Genomic DNA, 25,159 nt, shown 5'->3' with positions numbered 1-25,159 from the left:
AAAGGGGATTGACTGCAAATTGACATGAGGGATCTTTTTGGTGTGTGATGGAAGTGTTCTAAAACTGTATTGCGGTAATAGAAGCACAGCTCTATAAACTTAGCAAAAATTATACACTTAAAATGAGTGAATATGGTATGTAAACTGTACTTAAATGAAGCTGTTAAAAAGAATATGAAGGGTCATCAATATAAAGGATGTGTATAAATGAAATGCTCATAGCAACTTTAATCAAAATAGCCTCAAACTGCAAACAACCCAAATGCTTATCAACGATAAATGGGTAAACAATTTGTCATATAATCTATATAATGGAGTACGTACTACAGCAATAAAATGAAATGAATTACTGACACTTGCAATAACATAGATGAATCTCAAAAGAATTATGCTAAATGAAAGAAGCCAGACACAAAAGACTACTTACTATATGATTCTAATCATATGAAATTCTGAAAAAAGGTAAAATTATAGTCATAGAAAGCAGATCAGTGGTTGTTGCAAAGGGCCATGGTGTTGGAGGAGGGGATTGCAAAGAGATATAAGGGAAGTTTTGGGGATGGGAATAGTTTGTAGCTTGATTGTGGTAATGGTTATATGACTGAATACATTTGTCAGAGTTCATTAAATTGTACACTTAAATTGGTGAGTTTTATTTTATGTAAATTATACTTCAGTAAAGGTGATAAAAACACAAGGAATGCTCTTCATTGGGAAAACTGGAATGAAAGTATTCTGACTTGGATATATATATCTCTTTATGCTCTACCAAAAATGTGTATGAAGGTGGGAGGTATGTCCTCATCTTCTTCATTAAGTATTTTTTCCATTGATGCTGGGGCTGTAAGTGACCAGATAAATAATTTAGAAACAAAAAACAAAACAAAGGTTAAAAGAAACCTAAATCTTTGCTACTGGGTAAGGGATTCTTTTGTGGGGTGATGAAAATGTTCTGGAATTAGATGGTAGTAATGGTTACACAACTTGGTGAATATTCTAAAATAATCACTGAATTGTACACAGAAGGTGAGTGTTATGGTGTGTGAATTGTATCCCATTTAAAACAAAACCAAGGTCATTAAACATACAAGGTTTTTCCATTTTCTTCTTTTACACTATGAATATGAAATGGAGGAAGCAGGGAAAAGCAATGACAAAGGAAAATTTTGAGTATCTTTTTATTTGTGAAGTTTATTTTTGGCACATAGTTATTAAATAAGTATTAAAATAAGCTAAATGTATGTTACTTCTATCATCGTTGTGATTAACTGCTTTTTAAATTCCTAATCAAAATTATTTATAATTGTAGAAAAAGACTAGTACCTGTTTATTTTTGGAGTTCCTTGCTGTCCATAGCCACTTGAAGGCACTTTCTGGTGGAGTAGCTGCCTGTTGGTCAAGTGAGTCTGAGGCTTTAGTCTGGGCATGATGGATTCAATATGATTATAGTTGAGGCATAAGACCTACAGAAAGAATACCTTATTAATAAGGTATTAATAGATGAAAATACATTTTAATCCAAAGTAAAGATAATTACAACTTCCACTGAAAACCTTGAAAGAAAAAAAAAATTTGTGAGTGACTCACCTTCACATTAGGCAGATAGATTAATCCACTGAATGAGGTAAGATTATTGTTCTGTAGATTCACATTAGACACATTTCTAAATTGGTCAACTGGAATCAAATCCACAGTTCTGAATTTAGACAAAGTAAATACAGTTATAGTTTTTTTTTCTCCCCAAAGCCCCAGTACATGGTTGTATGTCTTAGTTGTAAGTCCTTCTAGTTCTTCTATGTGAGCCACTGCCACAGCATGGCAACTGACAGATGGGTGGTGTGGTTCTGCGACCAGGAAATGAACCTGGGCCACTGAAGTCATGAGAGCACCGAACTTTAACCACTAGACCATCAGGGCTGGCTCAAGTTATAATTTTAATAGGAAAATTATATAGGTAAATCGACCTTGTACAACCCCAAAGACATTTAAAAAAAATCTCATCTGACATATGCTATGAAAAAGAATTGCCTTAATGTAAAATGTATGGGTCAAATGAACTGATAAATACATATTTTTGTTGGGCAAATATGTAAGAAAATGATATAGAATTTGATTGCTTTCAAAAAATAAGTCTATTACTATATAAACATAGCACTATCATAAAAGAAACTTTTAAAATAAACATCTCCAATTTCTTTATAAATTCACATAGGTATTCATGAAATCATAGTGAAGTTGATATAGTAAATCATAAGATTTTCATGTTGTAAGCTGCAGAGAATATATGTGAAACAGGTTATTTCAGAAATGCCAGGAAGGGGTTAGGGATGGGCAGGAAAAGGAGAAAGCAGGTAAGATCTTTGAAAACAGTTTTCTGTGGGATCTCCTGGAAACTTTCATGGCATTCCACCTCGTAAGGATGTTTTTGGTAGTTAAATAGAATGCGTGATTTCTAGTCCATAGTGTTACAACTATTCACCTTCCTTTGAGCCATGATAGAGAAGAGCATAAAGCTAAATCACCTTGTCCTAACCACTTTAAACAAATCCTAAACCCTGAAGTTACAATTATGACATACTTTTATCCATTAATAAGTCATTCATTCATTCAACATATTTTCATTAATATTTCCTAAGTGCGACAATGTGTTTGAAAAGGCTACAACAAATATGAAAAGATACCATCTCTTCTCTCAAAAAATGGGATCCAGAAAAACGAAAATAAAAAAGGAAAAGTGCTATAACGGAGTTAGGTGTAATGGCATTTTAGGGAAAGAAAAACATATTTGGAGGAGTCAGTAATGACTTCACAGGGGAGAAAGATCTTAAAATGAGACTTGGAGAATTTATAGGCATTTGTCAGGCAAATTAGAAAGAGTTCCAGGCAGCAGAACAGGCGCAAGTAAAGGCAGAAACATGAAAAGCTTCTTGTGATTGAGATTAAGGAATGAGAATATTCCTTCCTTCCAGTATAAAATATTCTGGAGAATATTTTAGAATTTCTGGAGTTGTAGGGCAGTAAAGGCAAGGATTACAGGAGATAAAAATAGTTAATTAAAGGGTCTCCTATGCCATATAAAGGGATTTAAAATTTTATTCTATAGACAATGGAAAGCCACTGAACAATGTGGAGAAGGGAAGTGATCTGGTAAAACTTGCATTTTAGAAGGCAGTAGGGATAATACATGGATTTGCAGGGAAGGTTATATAAGACAAAACCAAAAAGATCACCAAGAGAGTTTCTAAAATAGCTCATTTCCTGATCTAGGCCAATGGCAATAACTATGGAAAGAAAGGGGGAATTTTGAGACATACTTAAGACACAGACTTTGTAGAATGTGGTGATTAATTAAAACTGGAGGACAAAGGGGAGAGACAAATGACTCCTAGGTTTTTGCCTTGAGGAACAACAGGTGGATGTTGTCTTTTACATGCTATCTAGAGAGCAATTGAATATTCAAGTGAGGAGCCTAGGTTTGGGCTAAATTTGGGGTTCATCATCATAAATTAAAACTGTGGCTAAAGATGTTTGCCTTGAAGAGTGCAGAATAAGAAAAAGAAAGGAGAGAAGAGGATTTATTAGCCAGGAGGACAGTGATGACATTCATGAGAATAGCATCAGAGGAACAGTGGCAGTGGAGGCCAGATTGCATTGAATTAGACTGAAATGATGTGAGGAGCAAACCTCATATGTTCTAATTTTAAAAGCTTGATTATAAAATAAAAGAGAAATATAAGGTCTTAGAAAGAGATTCATGATATTTTTAATCATAGAGTGTGATAAAAATTATTAATGCACTTCAAAGGGTGGTAAAGTTAGCATGAGGTTTTGAAGTAGGGTAGATGATTTTTTGAATTATTGGTTATATTTTGATAAGATGTATCAATTATAAACCTTAGAAAAATGATAATAATTAATATTTAATATAATGTCAAAAAGCATAAAATAAAATGATTGTACCTGATGGATGATGAAGTCCAATTTAGGTCTTGCATTTGGATGAAGTCTGAATGTCCTTGTCGTTCTGCAATCATGTCAGAAGTAAGTCTGCCACCAAACAAATCTTTTGCACACTCAGTCTCTGGTGATTCCTATATATGAAGACATTTAGAAAGTGATATCCTCTCTTACAGATGAGTAAATGACATCAATTCTTTGGTTCCAGGTCAAAATGGAGTGGACTCATTCTACCCTATTCCTCCTACTAAGTACAGCTAAACCCCCCGCACATTATATATAAAATAAACATAAGGAGACTGAAGGGTGCAGAGAAGAAGGTAGACCAGCTAGGGATCTTGAGAGCTGAGGAATGACATTGTGGTGAGTTCCCTGGTGTGTTATTGTGATTTATAATAATAATTATATTTGGTCTTCATCCACTGTTCCTGGCCTGGCCATATGGTCAGGCAGGAGGGCAATGGAAACATGGCCTCTTAAAGGGGTACCCAAACAGGGCACAGCCTTCTGGAAATCTGAGGGGTACATTAAAGTAGGACACGTCAATGCCCATCAGAACTCCTTTCCAGGTTTGGAAGGTGATTGCAATCGACAAGCACATATCTCTGTATGCTCACTTAAGGTGGCCACCTGAGTCTATGAAATAGGTGGACACTGGGGTCTCCAGTAATGCAGAGATGGGCTAAATCTAAACACATTCCTCTTGCACCCTCTGAGACACAAAATGCCAATAAAAACTGTTCTGTCTGCCAGCAAAAGAGACAGAGACTGCAAGTGGCTATGTGGCAGGTTTGCCTGGTGGGAAGGCCCCAAACATAGCTGGCATCAGACTGATGCTGGTAACCGTGGGGGCTACAAATGGATCTTGACAGGAATAAATAGTGACTCTGGACTGGGTTGTGCTTACCCAGTGGTAAATGCAAATGCTCAGAGTGCTATAAAAGAACTAGAACAGACTATGATATTGTGATTTATAATGAGAAATATATATTTGGTGTTCGTCCACAGTTCCTGGTAAACCCTTGTAATTCCCTATATAAGAGCCATAGGGACATCTTTTGTAATAATATTTGGTCTTTTGTCATTGTTCCTGAAATAGCTCTAGAGCCATAAAGGTGAAATGAATGTTTTGTTATTCATAACCAGCGCCTTTTACCCACACCTAAGTTTATGTTAATGAGGTGACTTTTGGAAACTCCCTAAGGATGGGGCTGGTTGCCAGGGGAACCAATCGTGATTAGAGGATTGGAACTTCTGGTCCCACCCCCTGACCTCCAGGGAGGGCAGAAGGGTTAGAGGTTGAATCAGTCACAAATGGCCAATGATTTACTCAATCATGCCTATGTAGTGAAGCCTCCATAAAGACCCAAAAGAAGGGGATTCAGAACTTCTGGGTTGGTGAACATGTGGAGGTGCTGGAGAGTGGCACGCTCAGAGAGAGCATGGAAGCTCTGTGCCCCTTCCTATACCTAGCCTTATGCTTCTCTTCTATCTGGTTTTTCCTGAGTTACATCCTTTTATAATAAACCAGTAATCTAGTAAGTAAATGTATTCCTGAGTTCTGTGAGCTGCTGTAGCAAATTAATCAAACCCAAGCAGAAAGTCATGGGAACCTCCTATTCACAGCTGTTTAGTCAGAAGCACAGGTGTCAACCTGGACTTGTTGATAGGAGTCTGAAGTAGGGGCAGGGGCAGTATTGTGAGACTGAGCCTTTAGTCTGTGGGATCTGATGCTATCTCCAGGTAGATGGTGTCAAAATTCAGTTTACTTCTAGGACACCCAACTGGTGTCAGAGAATTGCTTGATGTGTGGAAAACCCACACATCTGGTGTTAGAAGTGCAGTGAGTGTGGTAGTAGTGTGAGAGTAAAGGAAACATAGGGCAGTTAAGTTTTTCTTTTAGGCCTGGGTTTTCTTTTTGCCTCGTATATGCTGGACTAGTTGCTGGAGAAGCCAAAAACACAGAAATGCCAACAAGAGAGAAAAAAAGTCCACAAAAAGCCTGCTTGCTTTAGTCAAAAGACTAGAAAAGTGGAAGCCTAGGAAGAGAGAAAACTTTTAGACAATAATGGGTCTACTCCAGTGAAATACCATGGAATAAATTGCAGCCCCATCTCCACCAAGAAAAGCAGAATGGAAGTACAGACTTACACCCTTGCCCAGCTGTAATAAGGCACCCCTCCGTCATCCCCATGCTGAGTAGGGAGCCTGGACCTTTATCCTTTCCCAGCAGTAATGCACCCACACACACAACTGTTACTAGATGCCACGTGGGGAGCCTGTTCCTCTTCCACCTAGTAACAATGATGTGTCTGTGGAGCATTAATGAGGCACTTCTGCCCTTCTCAGTCAGGATGAGTCAGTGGAGACCTATGGGGAGCATGAGCTCCTACCCTAGCCTAGCAATAATGAAGCACATGCCTCCAGGTTGTCAACAGAGGCCAAGTAGGGGAACTTGGATATCTACCTCCCACTTGACAGTCCCATCTCCTTACTGGTGCAGTGTCAAGGGAGCCTTGCTAAAACAGAAGACTTAAATAAGATCCACAGTCTATGACATAATACCCAAAATGTCCAGAATATAACAGAAATATCTGGCATACCAAGAATCAGGAAAAACTCAACTTGAATGTGAAAAGACAATCAACAAACACAATACTGAAATGTCACAGATGTCATAATTATCTGACAAGGATTTCAAAATAGCCATCATAGAAATGCTTCAATGAGCAATTATGAACATGCTTGAAATAAATGATAAAACAGAAACTCAGCAAAGCAATAGAAGTGTCAGCAAAAAAATAGAGGATATAAAGAAGAACCAAATGGAAATCTTAGAACTGAAAAATACTATAACCAAATAAACAAAATAGATGGGCTCAACAGCCAAATAGAGAAAACAGAGGAAAGAATCAATGATCTTGAATATAGAACAATAGAAATTACCCAATCTGAACAAAAGAGAGAAAACAGACTTTAAAAAAAATGAGCCTCACTTTACCAAGATAGTCCATATCCTGGACATGTGGGACCATAACAAAAGATTTAACATTAGTATCACTGGATTTCTAGAATGAGGGGAGAAACAGCATGGGCCTGAAAACGTTTTAGAAGAAATAATGGCTGAAAATTTCCCAAATTTGGCAAAAGACATAAATCTGTAGATTCAAAAAGCTGAGCAAACCCCAAAAGAAGAAAACCTCCCAAAAATCCATGTCAAAGACACATAATCATAATCATACTCAAATTTCTGAAAACTAAAGACAGAAAAAATCTTGAAAGTAGTGAGAGAGAAATGAAATATTATATATACGAGAAAAATGATTTGAATTATAACAGATTTCTTATCAGAAACCATGGAAACCAGAGAATGTTGTGGTCCTCATTCAGAGAATGTTTCTGATGAGAAACCATGGAATAGAATTGTCAACCTGGAATCCTATATCCAGAGAAAATATCATTCAAAAATGAAGCAGAAATTAAGACATTCTCAGATGAAGAAAAACTAAGCACATTTGTCAACAGCAGACCTACCCTAAAAGCATGGCTAAAGAAAGTTCTTAAAACAGAAAAAAAGGAGAATCTTGGAATACCAGGAAAGAAGAAAGCACACTGGAAAGATATAAATACAATAGACTTTCCTTCTCCTCTTGAGTTTTCTAAATTATATTTGATCAGTTGAAGTAAAAAAGTACAGTTTTGTCTGATGTAGTTCTCAATATATAGAGAGGAAATATTTAATACAATTGTAAACAGGAGAGGAGAAATAGACTTAAAAGAAAGTAAGATTTCTAATACTTCACTCAAACTGGTAAAAATGTCAACACTAGTAGACTCCAGTAAGTTATATGTAATGTAATACCTAGAGCAACCACTAAAAAAAAATCTACACTACAGATAAACACTGTAAAAAACACTACAGATAAATCAAAATACAATTCTATAAAATGTTCAGGTAGCTCACAGGCAGCTTCCTCTATCTGAAAAAAAAAAAAAAAAAGAAAGATAAATGGAGGAAACAAACAGAAAACAAAAAATAAAATGGCAGAATTAAACACTAACATGTCAATAATTGATTTAAATGGAAATGGTCTACACTCATCATTTAAAAGATAGAAATTGACAGTGGAGAAAAGACCATGACCCAACTGTATGCTGTCAACAAGAAACTCATTTCAAATATAATGATATATGCAGGTTGAAAGTAAAAGGATGGCAAAAGATATATCACACAAACATTAATCAAAAAAAAAGCAGGAGTGGCTATATTAATATCTGAAAAAATAGACATCAATGGAAAGGAAATTACCAGAGACAGAGAGGGACATTACATATATATATGAAAGGGTCAATCTACCAAGAAGACATAACAATCCTAAAGGTTTATGCACCAAACAACAGAGCTGCAAAGTAAGTGAAGCTACAGTCTCCAGTTATTCTATCAAACATTAATTTAGGTATTGCTGTGAAGGTATTTTGCAGGTATAATTAAAGCTCCTAATTCATGGACTTTCAATAAGGAGATCGTCTTGGATAAACTGGGTAGGCCTGATTCAAGCAATTGAAAGGCCTTAAAAGCAGAGCTGAGACTTTCCTGAAAGATAGAAGAAATTCATCTATGGACAGCAGCTTTGGTCCATGACCATGAATTCCAGCCTGCCTGTAATCTTCTTTTCCTGGTGGCCTGCCCAATGGATTTCAGACTTGCTTAGGCAACCCCCACAATTGTTAAGTGTTCCTTGTAATAAATTTCAATATACACATACATACATACACACACATATCTTCTCCTAGTTATGTTTTTCTGGTTGAACCCTGAATGATACAATCTCAAAATAAGTTTAAAAAACACATTAATTCAGCCTTATGAATACCATTGCTTTTGTATTTTTCATAATCATAAAAATAATGTTTGATTAGTGTCCTTCTAAATCAGGGGTTGGCAATCTTTTTCTGTACTTTTCCTGTAAAAATAATATTTTAAAAATAGAAGTATGTAGAAAGAGGGTTTAAATGAAAACACAACTATCCAGACTGCTCTTTGGTTCTTCATAGTCTATGTCACTCCTACTCCAAAGAAGGCAGTGTGATTATATGTCCATAGAGCCCTGGACAGACAGTGAGGCTCAGCTGTCCATGCCTCCCCATTAAAGAGTCATGTCACTTGGAATAAGTCATATAAATTCTCTGGAGTTCTTTGTGCTCATCCATAAAATAAAAGATTTGGACTATGTAATTTCTAAAGTCCATGTCCATTTGCATCTCAAACACTCTGGGATTATATTGCTCTTCTATCTCCCTCTGCACCTACTTGTTGTGACTTCTTTTCCTCTTTACATTTCCTAAATGGAACTATTAAAGCCCCACTTAAATTTATTTACTTTCTCTACTCTCTTTCCTTACAATCTTACATATGTTTTTGGTTTTAACTATCAACTTTCTTCAAATTACTTCCAAATATAAACAAATGTAAGTTAAATTTCCATATCTAAATTTAGTCCTGTGTTTTCAACTGCTTGCTTGATATCTCCAGTCATATGATCCACTATCATATAAAACTTACTGTCTCCAACACTAATCATCTTATTCCTGAAAACAACTTTTCTTCTTATATTCATGTCTGTTATGATATCTATTATTGGCATAGACTCAAACCTTGTAGACATCTTTTACTCTTCCCTTTCTTTGTCCTTCAAATCCAGTTGGTTGCCAAGTTCTACCAGTTCTCCCCAGTATTTCTCATACCTTTCAGCTCTCTATGTTTTTGTGTGTGTGTGTGAGGAAGGTCAGCCCTGAGCTAACATCCATGCCAATCCTCCCCATTTTGCTGAGGAAGACTGGCCCTGAGCTAACATCCTTGCCTATCTTCCTCCACTTTATGTGGGACGCCGCCACAGCATGGCCTGACAAGCGGTGTGTCAGTGCGTGCCCAGGATCCGAACCCGGGCCGCCAGCAGCAGAGTGCGCGCACTTAACCACTACGCCACGGGGCCAGCCCCTCAGCTCTCTATTTTTAAAGTCACTTCCTTATCAGATGTATGGTTTGCAAATATCTTCTCCCAATTGTTAGGTTGTCTTTTCGTTTTGTTGATGGTTTCCTTTGCTGTGCAGAAGGTTTTTAGTTTGATGTAGTCCCATTTGTTTATTTTTTCTATTGTTTCTCTTGCCCGGTCAGACATGGTGCTTGAAAATATGTTGCTAAGACCAATGTCGAAGAGTGTACTGCCTATGTTTTCTTCTAGAAGTTTCATAGTTTCAGGTCTTACATTCAAGTCTTTAATCCATTTGGAGTTAATTTTTGCATATGGTGTATGGTAAGGGTCTACTTTCATTTTTTTGCATGGGGCTATCCAGTTTTCCCAACACCATTTGTTGAAGACACTTTCTTTTCTCCATTGTACGTTCTTGGCTCCTTTGTCAAAGATAAGCTGTCCATAGATGTGTGGGTTTATTTCTGGGATTTTGATTCTATTCCATTGATCTGTGTGTCTGTTTTTGTGCCAGTACCATGCTGTTTTGGTTACTATAGCTTTGTAGTATATTTTGAAATTAGGGAGTGTGATACCTCCAGCTTTGTTCTTTTTTCTCAGGATTCCTTTACCTATTCGGGGTCTTTTGTTGTTCCATATAAATTTTAGGATTATTTGTTCTATTTCTGTGAAAAATGTTGTTGGAACTTTGATAGGGATTGCATTGAATCTATAGATTGCTTTAGGAAGTATGGACATCTTAACTATGTTAATTCTTCCAATCCAAGAGCACGGAATATCTTTCCACTTCTTTGTGTCTTCTTCAATTTCTTTCAGCAATGTTTTATAGTTTTCCGTGTATAGCCAACAGACACATGAAAAGATGTTCAAAATCATTAACTATCAGGGAAATGCAAACCAAAACTACAATGAGATATCACCTCATGCCCGTCAGAATGGCTATAATTAACAACACAGGAAACAACATGTGTTGGAGAGGATGTGGAGAGAAGGGAACTCTCATACACTGCTGGTGGGAGTGCAAACTGGTGCAGCCACTATGGAAAACAGTATGGAGATTCCTCAAAAAATCAAGGATAGAACTACTATATGATCCAACTATTCCACTGTTGGGTATTTATCCAAAGAACTTGAAAACACCAATGCATAAAGATACATGCACCCCTGTGTTCATTGCAGCGTTATTCACAATAGCCAAGACTTAGAAGCAACCTAAGTGCCCATCAAGGGATGAATGGATAAAGATGTTGTATATATACACAATGGAATACTACTCAGCCATAAGAAATGATGAAATCCAGCCATTTGTGACAACATGGATGGACATTGAGGGTATTATGCAAAGTGAAATCAGTCAGAGGGAGAAGGTCAAATACTGTATGATTTCCTTCATTAAGTAGTAGATAATAACAACAGTAAACAAACACATAGAGACAGAGATTGGATTGGTGGTTACCAGAGGGGAAGGGGGGAGGGAGGAGGGCGAAAGGGATAATTCGGCACATGTGTGTGGTGATGGGTTGTAATTAGTATTTGGGTGGTGAACATGATATAATCTATGCAGAAATAGAAGTATAATGATGTACACCTGAAATTTATACAATGTTATAAACCAATGTTACTGCAATAAACAAAAAATTCAAAAAATAAATAAATAAATAAAGTCACTTCCCTGTGGTTCAGGTTCTCATTACCTCACATGTGGACTATTCTCATAGCCTCCTATAGGTCTTCCATCTATCACTGTAAACACTGCTGTTAGATGAAATTTCCTAATACATAGTTTTGAATGTGTTATCCCTCTACTCAAAGATCTTTAATGCCTTCATGTTACCTCTCAATTAAAGTCTAAATTATTCACTCTAGTCTTATGTCCCATTATTAATGCATATATTTATATTCTATCTCATTTCACAAAGAATTTGTAGCAGCTTACAGGAAGCACATATAATCAAATAGTAAAATACAAATAATAAATAGTGAAGATCAAGACTAAGAATGATATATTAGGATAGATCAAAACAGTGGATAAGGACAGACAGACCATAAGTCTTACAGGGTTTTTGTTATTGAACTGTAAATTTGGCCCTAAGATTTTAGGTAGTCAAAGTGAAATAGCTAAATAATATGTACTCATTGTCAGTGAGCAGAGCATAATTTTTCCTTAGGGGGAAAAAATTTTCCCACACTTATTTCTGGGCACTTTCTCATGTGACCCTTCAAATGAGGGCACAGAGAGATAGGCAGGATAAGATCCTCAACATCATTAGAACAAATGCAGTACTAGTTTCATAAGGCTACTTTAAAAACATCCCTCAGTGAAAGCCAACATCTAAATAAAACCTACTATATAAGATTCTAGGAAAGTTGTTTGTGTTGGGGGGAGAATGTTTTTGATTCTCCATTCTGAGGAGGGTCCTGAAAAAAGCAGGGCTAGAATCAGTAATCTCCTTAGAGTACCTCAGAGTCCCAAATAATCATGAACTCTCTCTCAATATTCTAGAAAATTTGATGAGTTTTATTGTCTGACAGGAGCTAGACAATGTTACACAGAGAACCTTTTGATTCTTCACACACTTGTCATGCACTTAGCCCATTACATAGAACTCAGGAGCCCTGTACGAACTTGCTTGTTATAGAATCCAAGTTTCCAAATATTGCTTTCACATTCAGGCGTATGTTCTGTATTATTTTTCTGTACAGTTTCCTAGTAACGCTGACATACCACTTTTTGGTTCAAATATATTTTTCTTAAATATTAGCAGCTGTATTTTTCCAGGAAATAGGAAGCTATTTTTAGGCCCAAGAGGATAGAAGGGCTCCAGAGCAGTTTTTTCTACCCTGTCTCATAAGATTGTGCTCTTTATTTTTTAGTCATTGAATTCAGTGGGTGCAAATGCAGGCAGCAACTTCCCTCCTCTGCCACCCCAATTTAGACAATTAAGAATTGGTCAGAGGAGAAAATTTTAAAACCCAGATGTAAAATGTGCTTTGGAGACCTAGATTTAATAAGCATAGTATATTTGGGTGTCATACAAGTGGTAAAAAAGTTCAAATGATTATGGCCTATGTGTATGTGAATATGCAGCTTGGACCAATGCTATGAGTCACAAAACAACTTACAATTGAGATTCCATCCAAAGCTTTCAGTTCTGGAAGATGAAATATTACAAACAACCGGTAGTTTTCTTGATTCCATACAATAATGTTTCCATACATATCTAGAATGACCAGGTTGCATAAACCCTGGGTAATAAAAATACAAACATTTAAAGTGATATATTATATCACTCTAGCAAGTTTTTTCCCCTCAGGAGTTTATCCTGAAATTTTAATATTTGAATTACTCTATCATTTCATAGTGATTTGAGTGCTTTTAAGTGTACTTTTTAGTGCTAGGGTTACCCTTTCAGACCCTTAAGTTCTACTTTGTACAATATTTTCAGTGGTCTGTGTTATATGATCAGAATCTGTTTTAGGATGCTGGTGCTAAATGTATTATCTATCAGTGGTAAAAACTTGGAGGGAACCTTGCTAAGTTTAAAACAATATACTTTGTTTATGATTAATGACCTATTAAATAGTATGCATGTGTTTATACAGATATAATAGGAATGAAAAACACTGCCTTCCTATGACAGATAAAAGTGAAGTGCTTCTGCCTTCTGAGAGAGTAGCAGAATTTATCTTAAGGGAAAACGTGCTTTCTTCTTAGACAAGACATTTTCATGTGCCTTAATTGTGAAAGAAGGGCCCTGAGTAGATACAGATAAGAGAGATTAAGACAAGAGGGAGTAAAACTACTCCGCATCATAATGTAAAATGGTTTATTTAGTTGCTGCTGTCATTGATTAGGTTGCCTCTGCAGCTCTAGAAGAAGTAGTTTATTGGAGGAGTAGAATGGCTGAACATAAGGAAAGACAGTAACTGGACATGAGTTTTTGATAGGAGACAAAGTCCTAGCTATATGGTATCAGCAAAAGGAAAGAGGCCATTCTGAGAGTCCCAGTGGTGGACAGTGGCCACTGAACCTGAGAAACAAGGAAGTTTACATTACATTGGAAGTGAATTCCTATTCTGTGCTGTAGAAAACTTCCATTTCATTCAAACATTCAGTAAAGCCTGTTATACAGCATCCCTGAATTAGCGGTTTCTTTGGGAGAATTAAAGAGAGCAAAGCTGGGCACAGTTGACTAGAAAGAATTGGAGCCACCAGTAAGAACCAGTAAGTAAGTGAAAGATAATCAAGAATTGCTCTGAGAAAGGAAAAGTTAAAGAATCTTACTCTCCAACCAAGTTGGAGAATCTTTGGAAACACTGAAGAAGGTACTAGTTAGGAGGGAAGGGGCTTGGGTTATTTCATTTGAGTACTAAAAAAATTTACCCTAGGAGGTGATCAACTTGGGGACATTTGGTTACACATACACATGTTTGTATGTATACATAAATTGAATGCAAATACATTTTAATAAACCTTGTTATTCTTGATTTTTATTTTCTTCTTTACGTTTTTCTATATTTTACAAATCCTACACAGTGAATGTGCATTACTTTCATAGTATAAAGAAATAATGAATATTTTAAAAAACAGAAACATTACTACCCCAGATAGTCACCTTTAAATTGTAGATCTCCTGATTGACGGCAATATAGTTATTGCTTATGTATAATTCAATTAGAGTAAAAACTTTTTGTAAACCACTCAGTGAAGTGATCCTGTTGTTCTCAAGAGAAAGGGAGTGAAGATGAAGCATGTTATCAAAAGCATGCTTTTCCAAACCAGTGAGAAGATTATTATTTATGCTGAGGCGGGTTAATTTAGTCAGCTTGGAAATGCCTAGAAAAATAAGCAAATTCAAGAAAAGATTCAGACAGCACTGAAAAGTTAATTTAAAAATGACAGGCTGGTCATTTTACTGTTTCTTTCTAAGTTCAAGTGGCTTTACGGATTCTATAGTAGTAATCACCATGTTTTTCCTTTTGTTTAAGAAGGATATAATGTCTCAGCTAATAAATTCCAATTTTGGATTTCTAAGTAGACTCCTTCTTCTTAGGCATTAAGGGAAGGTATTATGTAAGAAATACTGAATTTTGCTTTCAAAGAACCTTCAAATGATATAATTAAGATTTTTACCATCACAATAACATAAAGCTCTACACAAAGCTCAAAATAATCACTAGCCCCCATTTAAAAACACGAAGGGTATGGAACTAGAGTACAACACTCTGCAAAGTATTCCTCATTGTGGCGTGGCATTATTTGTATTGAAAAGAACCATTTAGCCTAATTCTACCTTTGTGTGCTTAAAAGTACTCTAACACATAACTTTAGAAAATGCCACCTGTCACCACAATCCAACCCTTAGGTATGTTATGTACTGTAGGCACTTTATAACTGTAGGTAGGCTGGTGCAGTTGAAAGATAAGAACTTTGGAGTTGGAGTTGGTTTCAAATGTATTACTATTAGATTTGGGACCATAGGTAAATTATGTAAATTATGTAACTGCTGAGCCTCATTTTCCTCATCCATAGAATGGACATACTGAAATCTACTTCTAAGGGGTTATGGAATTAAATGGAATGTCAGTTATAGCTTTTGGCAAATAATTGGTCCTCAATAAATTTTATCCATGCTCCCCTTCCACACCACCTCTATCATGGGACTGTGGAATGCTGAAAATAATTGATCTAGGGCAAGTTAGAAACATTGTTAACATCCATTAAAATAAAGTATATAAATGTTATACATGCTGTTTTTAAAGATGTTTAATACTTGCTTTTGCATGTGTAATTTTTTGAAATACACATGCACACAAATTATTTGAAATATTTTTTTTCATTTTCTATTTTATGAAAAAGGTAGTACATACACATGCTAAAAATAATCGAACAATTCAAAAGTGTGAAAATTAATAAACAGAAACCTCACTTAAAATGGAGTCAGGAGGCCAGAAGAGGGAGCTCTCATGCTCTACTAGAACTGCAGAGCCCAACAGGGAGAAGAACGACTTCCTCTTCTTGCCCAGCAACAGCTCAGCCAAAGAAAAGCCACTATACTTGGAACTCCCAGTCTCTTCCAATGGACTCTTTGTTTACAACAGCCTTCCCAGCTTCCACTTTCCTCTATAAAAGAGTCTCTTCTCCCCTTGCTGCAGGGGCCTTGTATGTGGCTTACCATGGTGGCAAACCCAGAAGTGCAATTCTTTGCTGATCCTGAATAAACCACTTTTGCTGGGGAAATAACTGGCTGTCTATTTGTTTAAGGTCAACAAAAGTGAATACAATATAAATTAAGTCTCTTTCCCAGCCATGATTTCCAATTCTTACTTTCTCTCCTTGACAAGGACAACCCTGTTGCCAAAATGTACAGCCTGAAATAGTCTATACCCAGATACGTATGTATGTTTGCATGCGTGCGCATACCCAGACATTAGCAAAGCTACTTAAATGTACTTTTATGTGGATCCATACAAAACATTATATAGTACATTTGATTTTCAACGTCTAGTGAATAAAATTTTCATTTTTGTTAAAGTCTTCAAATTTCCAAAGGTAACATTAATTCCATATTTTGAAAAGTGAACTGAGCTGCTTTATCTTTTTCAAAAGCACACCTCTTTCATTCATTCCTTTATTCAACTCTACAGATATTAATTACCGCCCAGTTTGTGATATGCTAGGTTTGGTAATAGATGGTAAACCCCAGCACAGAGGAGAGGAGCGGGAAGGTGGAGGAGGGGAAAGGCGGCTAGCTGGGCTCGTATATAGCAGCTGGTCACAGATCCCACTAATGGTGTTTAGAATACTCTGCCCCAAACCCTCTTGGAACTTCTCTAGAGATGTTCCTCTTCAGAAATTCTATCCTCAGTGTTATTCATTTTGTGCTCTTGTTAATTAGACATTCATATTTTAAAGACTTTCAAATTCTCAAATACCTTACCTTCTATCTTTGAGATGCAATTTCCATCTAATGTGAGCTCTTCCAACTTAACACAGGATTCCAAGCCTTCTATTTTAGTGAGATTATTGTTGCTGAATGATGCCCATTTCAAATTTTCTAATTTTTCTAAATTTGTGATTTCAAAGAGATGTTGCCCGTCTAAATTTAAGGCAGTTATCTGTAGAATAATTCATATTATATGTTACTTCTGAATCTCATCAATAAATCTGATGTTATAAGATAAAAATGCTAATGAAATAATTCAAACGTGGTAAGTAACATCAAAGGAATTCCTTCAGGAACTAAAGATATTGTGAAGCTCTTAGTTTACAAAAAAGTAAAATTTGACAAGATTATAACTCCAAGAGGGACTTATATGGTATTATGCACACTGCGATGTGCCCGTCAGATTCCCACTGTAGTGGAGGACTTGTCCCAGCGGCTGGGAGTGCTGTTGGCAGGAAGCCTTCAGCTGTCAGCCCCTGCAGGGACAGCCTCAGCTGCAGAGAGGTGTCCTGCCCAAGGTCGTGCTCCTTCCCGGGTTGGCCCACATCCAATGATGGAGGGATATAAAGGGCTGGCCATCTCAGCCAAACTTGGGACAAATTTAAAGGGCCATTCTAATTCCAGAACTCCCCGTGGGGTCAGCCAAAGCTGTCAGTGGGCCTTCATCACAGCTAAATATCTGTATATATCCCTCCCAAAATAATGCCACTAATATCTTCCATTTTCAAGGGTCAGCTTCTCTTAACCCAGTTTCCATCTGGCAAGAGGTATAAGGGAGCTTTATGCGGCAAGGAGCTGCTGGTGCTCCTGCCCTTTTCCCTTCCCTTGGCTGAATTCATACCAGTTCCCCTAGTCCCTTGCTAGGATTCTTGATCCTTTTACCTGCCACCCAAACTTTTGGCTTGATCTCTGGCTCTGAGCTCTCAAGTTTGCTTGCTTATTTTGACATATTATCAGATCTCCCCTTTGGTTTTGTAGTGTACCTTTATCCTGAATCTCCAGTTCTACGGTGACCACTGTCGAGGCCCAGCTGCCATGACATAACTGTTCACCACTTGATCTCCTTACTTAATTTTAATTAGTCTCTTCCAATTTTCCACCCTTTACCTATCTGTGCCCTCTTTTTGATACACAGACCATAGCTGACTAAAAATCAATTGAAATGAAGCTTTTATATTAGGTTTAATAGAATTAGCCTTTACCTTCAAGTACCAGTTTCCACTCAGATGTGAATGCGGTCCTAACTTTGATATCTGTGTCAGAATTTTGGCAGAAGGCCATATACTGAGTGTTCGTGGTCTCTCCTCTTTAGTACTAGAATGCCGTAAGAGAGATAACTAATAAAACAAAAAACACATGATGAATAAAGGAAACAGCATACAGTGGTTCATTTGTATAGTAAAAAGTATTGTTTCTTACATGAGTGGCCCAATGAATAATTTTAAAATATGACATTTTTTTTGCCTAAAATGTTTTCAATATCTAGATATATTTTAAGTTATATATTTTGCTCTTTTTTTGTTTTAGTAGATATTTAACCATTACAAAATAATATTATAAAATTGTGAAAGGATTACTGTAATATAAACACTCATATAATCCATCCATGAAACCACTTTTAGAGCTAGAATATTTCCACTACCCTAGAACCTCCCTGTGTGGCCAGTCCTAATCCTCTTCCATTCCTTCCCTTCAGAAGTCATCACTCATCTCAGGTGAATCAATCGATCCCCTAAGAAGCAATCAAATTATCCCAAACTTTGTATCTACCATTCACTTGCTTTCTTTATAGACCTATATTTGTGTCCACAGACAATATATCATTTAGTCTCACACACATTTGAACTTGATGTAAATTGAATAGTATGTATGTATTCTTATATGACTTGCTTTTTTGCTCAACATATTCATGAGATTCATCTGTGCTGCTGCATGTAGCTGCAGTTCATTCACATGTCATTGCTATATAGTATTTCCTTATTAATTCTCCTGTCAATGAATACTGGGGCTGATTTCAGATTTTTGCTATTATAAACACTGCTGTCAGGAATACTCTTGTGTGTGACTCCTGGTGCATAAGTGTAAGTGTTTGTTTAAAGTATATACAACCTGCTGGGTTGTAGGCTATGTATATATTCAGGTTTACTAGATAATGCCAAATTCTTTTCCAAAGTGGTTGTACCAATTGTAACCTTTACTTCAAATCTTTGCTAAAACTTGATACTTTCAGGCTTTAACATTTTTTCCAACTGGGGCTATAAATTGGTAGATCATTACAGTTTTAATGTTCATTTTCTTGAATACTCATATGGGGGAGCATCTTTTCCTGTTATTTGGCTGTTCTGATTTCCTCTCCTGTGAAGTGTCTATTTAAATCTTTTGCCCATTTTTCTGTTTGATTGGTTGTCTTTTTCCTGATATATTCTGTATATATAAAGAAAATCTTTTGTCAGTTAGATGTGTTGCAAATTTCTTTTCCTGGTATGTAGCTTGTCTTTTCACTTTCTTTAGCCCTTTGATGAACAGATGTATTCATTTTAAAGTAGACAAACCAGTCTTTTAGTTTATGCTCTTTGTTTCTTCATGATAAGTTCATCCCTAATTCAAGGTCATAATGATAATCTCTGATCTGTTCTTCTAAAATGGTTCTGGTTCAGCCTTTGACAGTGAGGTCCTTAGTGCACTTGTCCCGGTGCCTTTTACTGACCAGTCTCCCTGACCTGTAAAGGCAGCTCTGATATTCATCAAGTTTCCACGCACGTGTGGGTCTATATTGAATCTTTATATTTTGTTATATCGGTCTATTTGTCTAACTCTGTGCCAATTCCACATTGTCTTAAAGGATTTTTGTAAGTTTTGATCTCTAGTAGGGTAAATCCGCAACTCTTCTTCAGGCGTTGATTATATTTTTATCAACAAAAAAGTTTCTTTCCTTCATTTTGAATAGATCTAAAATGAAACATTGCATTGTTTAAGGAATTAATATTCAAATACCCCACAAAAAGCAAATAGCTAGATAACTAGAGTGGAGATATTTAGGATGTTGAAGCTACTTTGGCCAAAGTATCGCATTTTAAATCTGGATAATGTAGGTATTTCCCCTCCCCCAAGTTAGTAGGTTTTGTTTTCAGCCAGACACATATAATAGCAATACTAGGTAAATAATTCCCTGAATGCTTTCTCAAGGCCTCTAAGCTTACCTTATCCACAGAAAGTTGCTTATTTTTGTGTAGGCTCTAGAAAGGGCTCTGATGAGTTCAGGTTGACTAGGAAAAAATCAGTTACTCTAGAAGTATTTTTGGGGTAGTGTGCAGGGATGAGAATCCATGTAACCAGTTGGTATTTAAATGGGATACATTTAAACAGGAAAAAAAATATGATTTTTATATTTTAATTGCTTTTTTTATTAGCATGCTAAGAGAGAATACAAAATCTTAATAACAAAACAAGAGTATGGGCAATAAACTTGTATATTTGAAATAGCACAAAAAATATTAAACGGTAAAATCCAACCTGAGTGATCTTTGTTCCAGTAATAAATTTCATGGCTGCTGTTGCTTCTTCTTCAGAAATGAGGAGTCCATCTAAATGAGTAAGAGTCTTTAATCTGCCAATAACACTCAGCCTTAATGTGGCTGGCTTGGGAAAAATAACAAAAAGTTAATTTTTACAAAATATTACACACATTATGGCATGGAAAGGAGTGCTTTTTCATTCCTTCACATATAATTCAAAATTACACATCTCCTACTTTATTATATATATCTAAAAATAAAAGCTTAATTCTTTAAATAATAGTTGAAATTAAATTATATTTAAGAATTAATGTTTTGTTTGGAGGTGGATGGTTGTACTTGTATGAAGGGTGGAAATCCTATAAGCTGCTGAATAGTGGCTGTGGTGAAAAGTGCTCAGAGGACAGCTGCAGAGCCTCCTGTGTGTCTAGATCAGCGGGCAGCTAGTCAGCCCATGGGACTCAGTACGGATCTTTGGCCTTTGACATCTAGTTTGGCAACAGGGAGATAGCTGTACCGTGAGCATTCAGGAAGTCTGCTTTGGCAAAAGAAAGATATTCTTCAGTTTTACTGAGCAAAGAAAGAAGAAATACGACAATATAAAATAGCAATATAGCCAATTTTGTAGAACCAATCATGCTCGAGTCCCTTTTTAAAATGTTGAACATAGTCTCACATTTTTGAAAGGCAAGGCAAGGAGGATTCTTGAAATTATAAACTTGGAGCTTGTTTTAAATACTTAGAGATACCCTTAAATATAATCATTGAATACTGACATTTCTTAGCATGAATCTACATATTTTTGTGATGAGAAAAAAAGCGTTCAATCAAATTTCCTTTTATAACAGAACATAAGACTTTATAATTCTGGTTTATCAGGGGAAGAGAGAAATTTGTTCCCCCCTTAATAGCATGTTTCTCTCACTGTGTTCTATTATTCCTAGTTCCTATGCCTCATTATATTGGGGTTCTAGCACACTGAGCTATATAAACTCTCCGAAGGTTTGCAAATGGCAGTGACATCTAACAGTCTTAAACCCCTAATACTCTCAAACTATTAGATGTTACCAAAAAAATCAGGGGGCTGGCCTGGTGGCGCAGTGGTTAAGTTCACGCGTTCCATTTCAGCGGCCTGGGGTTTGTGGGTTTGGATCCTGGGTGCGGACCTACACATCACTCATCAAGCCATGCTGTGGCAGGTGTCCCACATATAAAGTAGAAGAAGATGGGCATGGATGTTAGCCCAGGGCCAATCTTCCTCAGCAAAAAGAGGAAGATGTTAGCTCAGGGCTAATCTTTCTCACCAAACAAAAAAAAAATCTGATATGAAATTATAGCCTTCTTTATGGTAACATTTGATTCATTTGATCACTTCACTAAATTCAACTTATGAAATACTTAAAGGAATTCTAGTAAAACAAAAATAGTTTGCCTATTTCTGGATATTATTGAATAGTAGTGAAAACGGCTTTGAAATAAAAATGATTGTTTTTTTTTATAAACATGTCTGTTGCATACCTTTTGCCATGGATTATGTCGAATATCAAGAGTGAGAAGGCTTGTGGTGTGTTTGCATAACACATTTATTTCATCGCCAGATTTTTTCAGTTGATTCCAGCTCAAGTCTAAGTGCTTCAGTTTCATCAGACCTCTGAACCCCTCCAGGGTTATCACGTGGTTATGGCTCGCATCCAAATATTCAAGATTATACTGCAACACATACAAACAGGACTGATGCCAAATGGATCATGGTTGGTATTTACATAGTTCTTTTCTCTATGATTCTCTAAGTACTTTACATGCTTTTTGGTAATCCTCACAGAAAACATAAACAGTAGTTATACTGCAATAATGATATCAATGTATGTATTCTCCTAAAGGGTTAGAGGTATTTTATTTTAGTCATTCTCTCTTAATTCTCACTTTACCCTTGCAACATAAAGTGGCAGTGTTTGTTTTCATAAGAGCAGGCAAAGAGAAACCGGCAAGATAATTTGTCTCCAACAAACAAGGAATCACACTTCTTAATATCTAGGCTTCTGGTTCATACCATTCAACCAATAGCCTGGTTAAAAAAGGTTCATCTTCAGAGGTAGAAACTAAACCTGTCCTATTCTATAATTTTATTTTTTTAATTACATTATTTTTAATAATAATTTTTAAAAATCATTAAAATAATGCATTTTTAGCTAGAAATTTGAAAAATATAGTAAATAAATAAAAATTAAAAAGTTAGAAAGCATATATAATTCTATTACTCAGGAAGAACCACTGAACACACTGTTTATTATATGCACATATATTTTTTCTTATATAAAACAGAGTATATTATATAGAATTTTGTATCCTTTTAACATATTCACACACCCTTAAATATTCTTGAAAATGATTTTTCATGATTGCATAATATTCTAATATGTGAATTATTAACATTGTTTTAAGCATTTTACTATAGACATTTATGTTGCTTCTAATTATTGGCAACATTGCAACAAACATCCATGAGCATGATACTTTAATTGAGACTCTGAATTTTTTCAGAACAGGTTTTTAGAAATGGGATTACTGGTTTTAAAGATTTCTGTATTGTTAAATACTGCCAAATAGTTTTCAAGGAAGTTTGTATCAATTTTTTCTTCCAACAGTAGAATATGAGAATGCTCATTTCCTTAAATACCCACCAATACACCTACCTTATTTTAATTTACATTGTTTATTGCCAGTGAAGTTGAGTATCTTTCCATGTGTTTACATTAGCCATTTTTAAATTTCTTTTTTTTCTGTATTTCTTATTTTTGGCTATTTATCTATTCAGATCTTCATCTACTTATTTATAAGAAGTCTTTAAGACTTTAATTTGTTGCAAATAAAATTTTCTTTTAAGGTGTATACTACTCAGACCCAGAAGAAGGAAGAGATAGAGAGAACTTTAAGATATTTTGCAACATATTTTTTAAAATAAAAAATAATATTACTATAGATTAAAAATGAACTTGATCTCTTTATAACTTAATTCAAACAACTGTTTGAGTTCAGCAAAGAATTAGTCACTGCTTTAAAATGCATAGTTCATATTGTTAGAACCACCTATTACAGTGGTTCAGGTTTCAAGAGTTGAATGTACAGATCGTTAAAATCTAAAAAAATTTCTGAAAACCAAATAGTGTTATTTTTATTCTCATAAATCAGCATAGTAAAAACAAGACAAAACAAAAACTATCATTTACTATCATAATTTCTTGAACAAAAGGATATTTGGCAGCAAAAAAGTATGAAAGATATAATCTTGTAAGTCTTTGAAATGAAATCAATTTAACTTTATAAAAATTTACTACATGACCCATCTCCCAATTTTCATCATAGACTGGGAAAAACTTGTCCCAAATTCTGGCAGTTGCCTGCAAACCAGCATTTGGGAACCATACATCATAAAAAGATAACTGTCTTCTTTCCTTGAAATCAGAGGTGAGATCTTCATTTTTGTATTCCCAGGGTATAGAACAGACTCCATGGAAGAGTATTTTCAGTTTTGCAGCAGGGTTTTCTGTTCTAATATTTCTTGTACTTCAGTTTCAGTCTTCCTTAAAGTTACTGTACAGCCCAACTCACAAAGATTAAAATCTTCAACACCTCTTTTAAATATTCTTAGGGATAATGGTTCATTCTCTAAATGTAGATTAGCTGTCTCCAGACATTAGGAACACTTTGACAACAAATTTCTCATTCAAAAAGATAAGACAGAAGTATTGTTTCAATAAAAAATTAGGAATGTAATCTAGTTTAAGATTGCAAGTAGCCATACATATTTGTCTCTTCCTGGTCAAGTGTGACTATAGTGGAGCTATGTTCAGAGAAAAAAATATTTTTCTATTCTTTTCTCTCAGATACTCTCTTTTGCTGATAGTTTAGGTGAGTGAATGACAGACATGCAACTTAGGACATTTTAATTTACCTTATATGGATGTCTTGTTTAAATTTTTAAAAACTCTATGAAAACCATTTAGTGTGTTTATTTACTTTCCACTATTTATGAAGCCCAGGCCCTCCATTATATAAACAGTCTTAGGTTTGGTATTTTGGTACACAAGGCAAGGCCAGGATGATCAACACACAGCAACAATACATTTACTTTCTGCAACCTAGTAGAACCAATTTCTAGCATGCAAGAAGGGTACGGAAACTCTCCATGTTAGAGACGTACTTAAGGGAAATGATAGTAAAAATGAGATATCCCAGGCGAATTTAAAAACTAGGAGAAGGTAAAAATTACAGAGGAATGATTAAATTAGATCATAACCTTTTATAATGCTGGGGTAAGCATAATTAATATTGAACACACATACAAAGCCAATTACTGGAGAATACATAGGCCAAGGCAGCACAGGTTTTCAATGTCTCTGAATCCCCACATAAAAACAGTAAATAGATAAAACCAAAATCCCAGGGACAACGTTTATAACAAAGCTACATGACACAGTAGCTCCACAAGCCCCCAAAGAAGCTGATAGTAAACCACCACAACCTACATAGCATCTAGTCTCTGTGAGGGGAAGAAGGAATCATGAGGGTGGCATCTGATGCACCTGAGAGCAGGAGAGCCCCAGAATAGCCAACTACTATTCACTGGAAAACATGGGGGCCCACTGGAGTACAGCAGTTGAAACTAGGAGGAGCTTTGCCCCTTTAATACCAAATGAGTGCATGGGACCCACAGTAAAAAATTCTGAAGGGGCTGGAGCAGTCTGGCCTC

General features: G+C 35.8%; 1 protein-coding gene across 1 annotated transcript in view; it reads right to left on the bottom strand.

Annotated features, from left to right (window-relative positions):
• LRRC9 (leucine rich repeat containing 9) overlaps positions 1–25,159 on the bottom strand; it is a 122,779-nt gene that overhangs the window by 29,047 nt on the left and 68,573 nt on the right. The window contains exons 18-26 of the mRNA XM_058567041.1: positions 21,928–22,119; positions 20,408–20,533; positions 18,097–18,231; positions 16,889–17,066; positions 14,564–14,784; positions 13,071–13,193; positions 3,961–4,091; positions 1,588–1,696; positions 1,324–1,463 (exon numbers count right to left, since the gene is read on the bottom strand). Coding sequence (XP_058423024.1) covers positions 1,324–1,463; positions 1,588–1,696; positions 3,961–4,091; positions 13,071–13,193; positions 14,564–14,784; positions 16,889–17,066; positions 18,097–18,231; positions 20,408–20,533; positions 21,928–22,119 — 1,355 coding nt within the window. The remainder of the gene's footprint in view (positions 1–1,323; positions 1,464–1,587; positions 1,697–3,960; positions 4,092–13,070; positions 13,194–14,563; positions 14,785–16,888; positions 17,067–18,096; positions 18,232–20,407; positions 20,534–21,927; positions 22,120–25,159) is intronic.

The sequence above is a fragment of the Diceros bicornis genome, chromosome 24 (genome assembly GCF_020826845.1).
Source record: "Diceros bicornis minor isolate mBicDic1 chromosome 24, mDicBic1.mat.cur, whole genome shotgun sequence".
NCBI lineage: Eukaryota > Metazoa > Chordata > Mammalia > Perissodactyla > Rhinocerotidae > Diceros > Diceros bicornis.
Note: the sequence above shows the minus strand (reverse complement) of the source record. Positions and strands in the feature narration are given on the sequence as shown.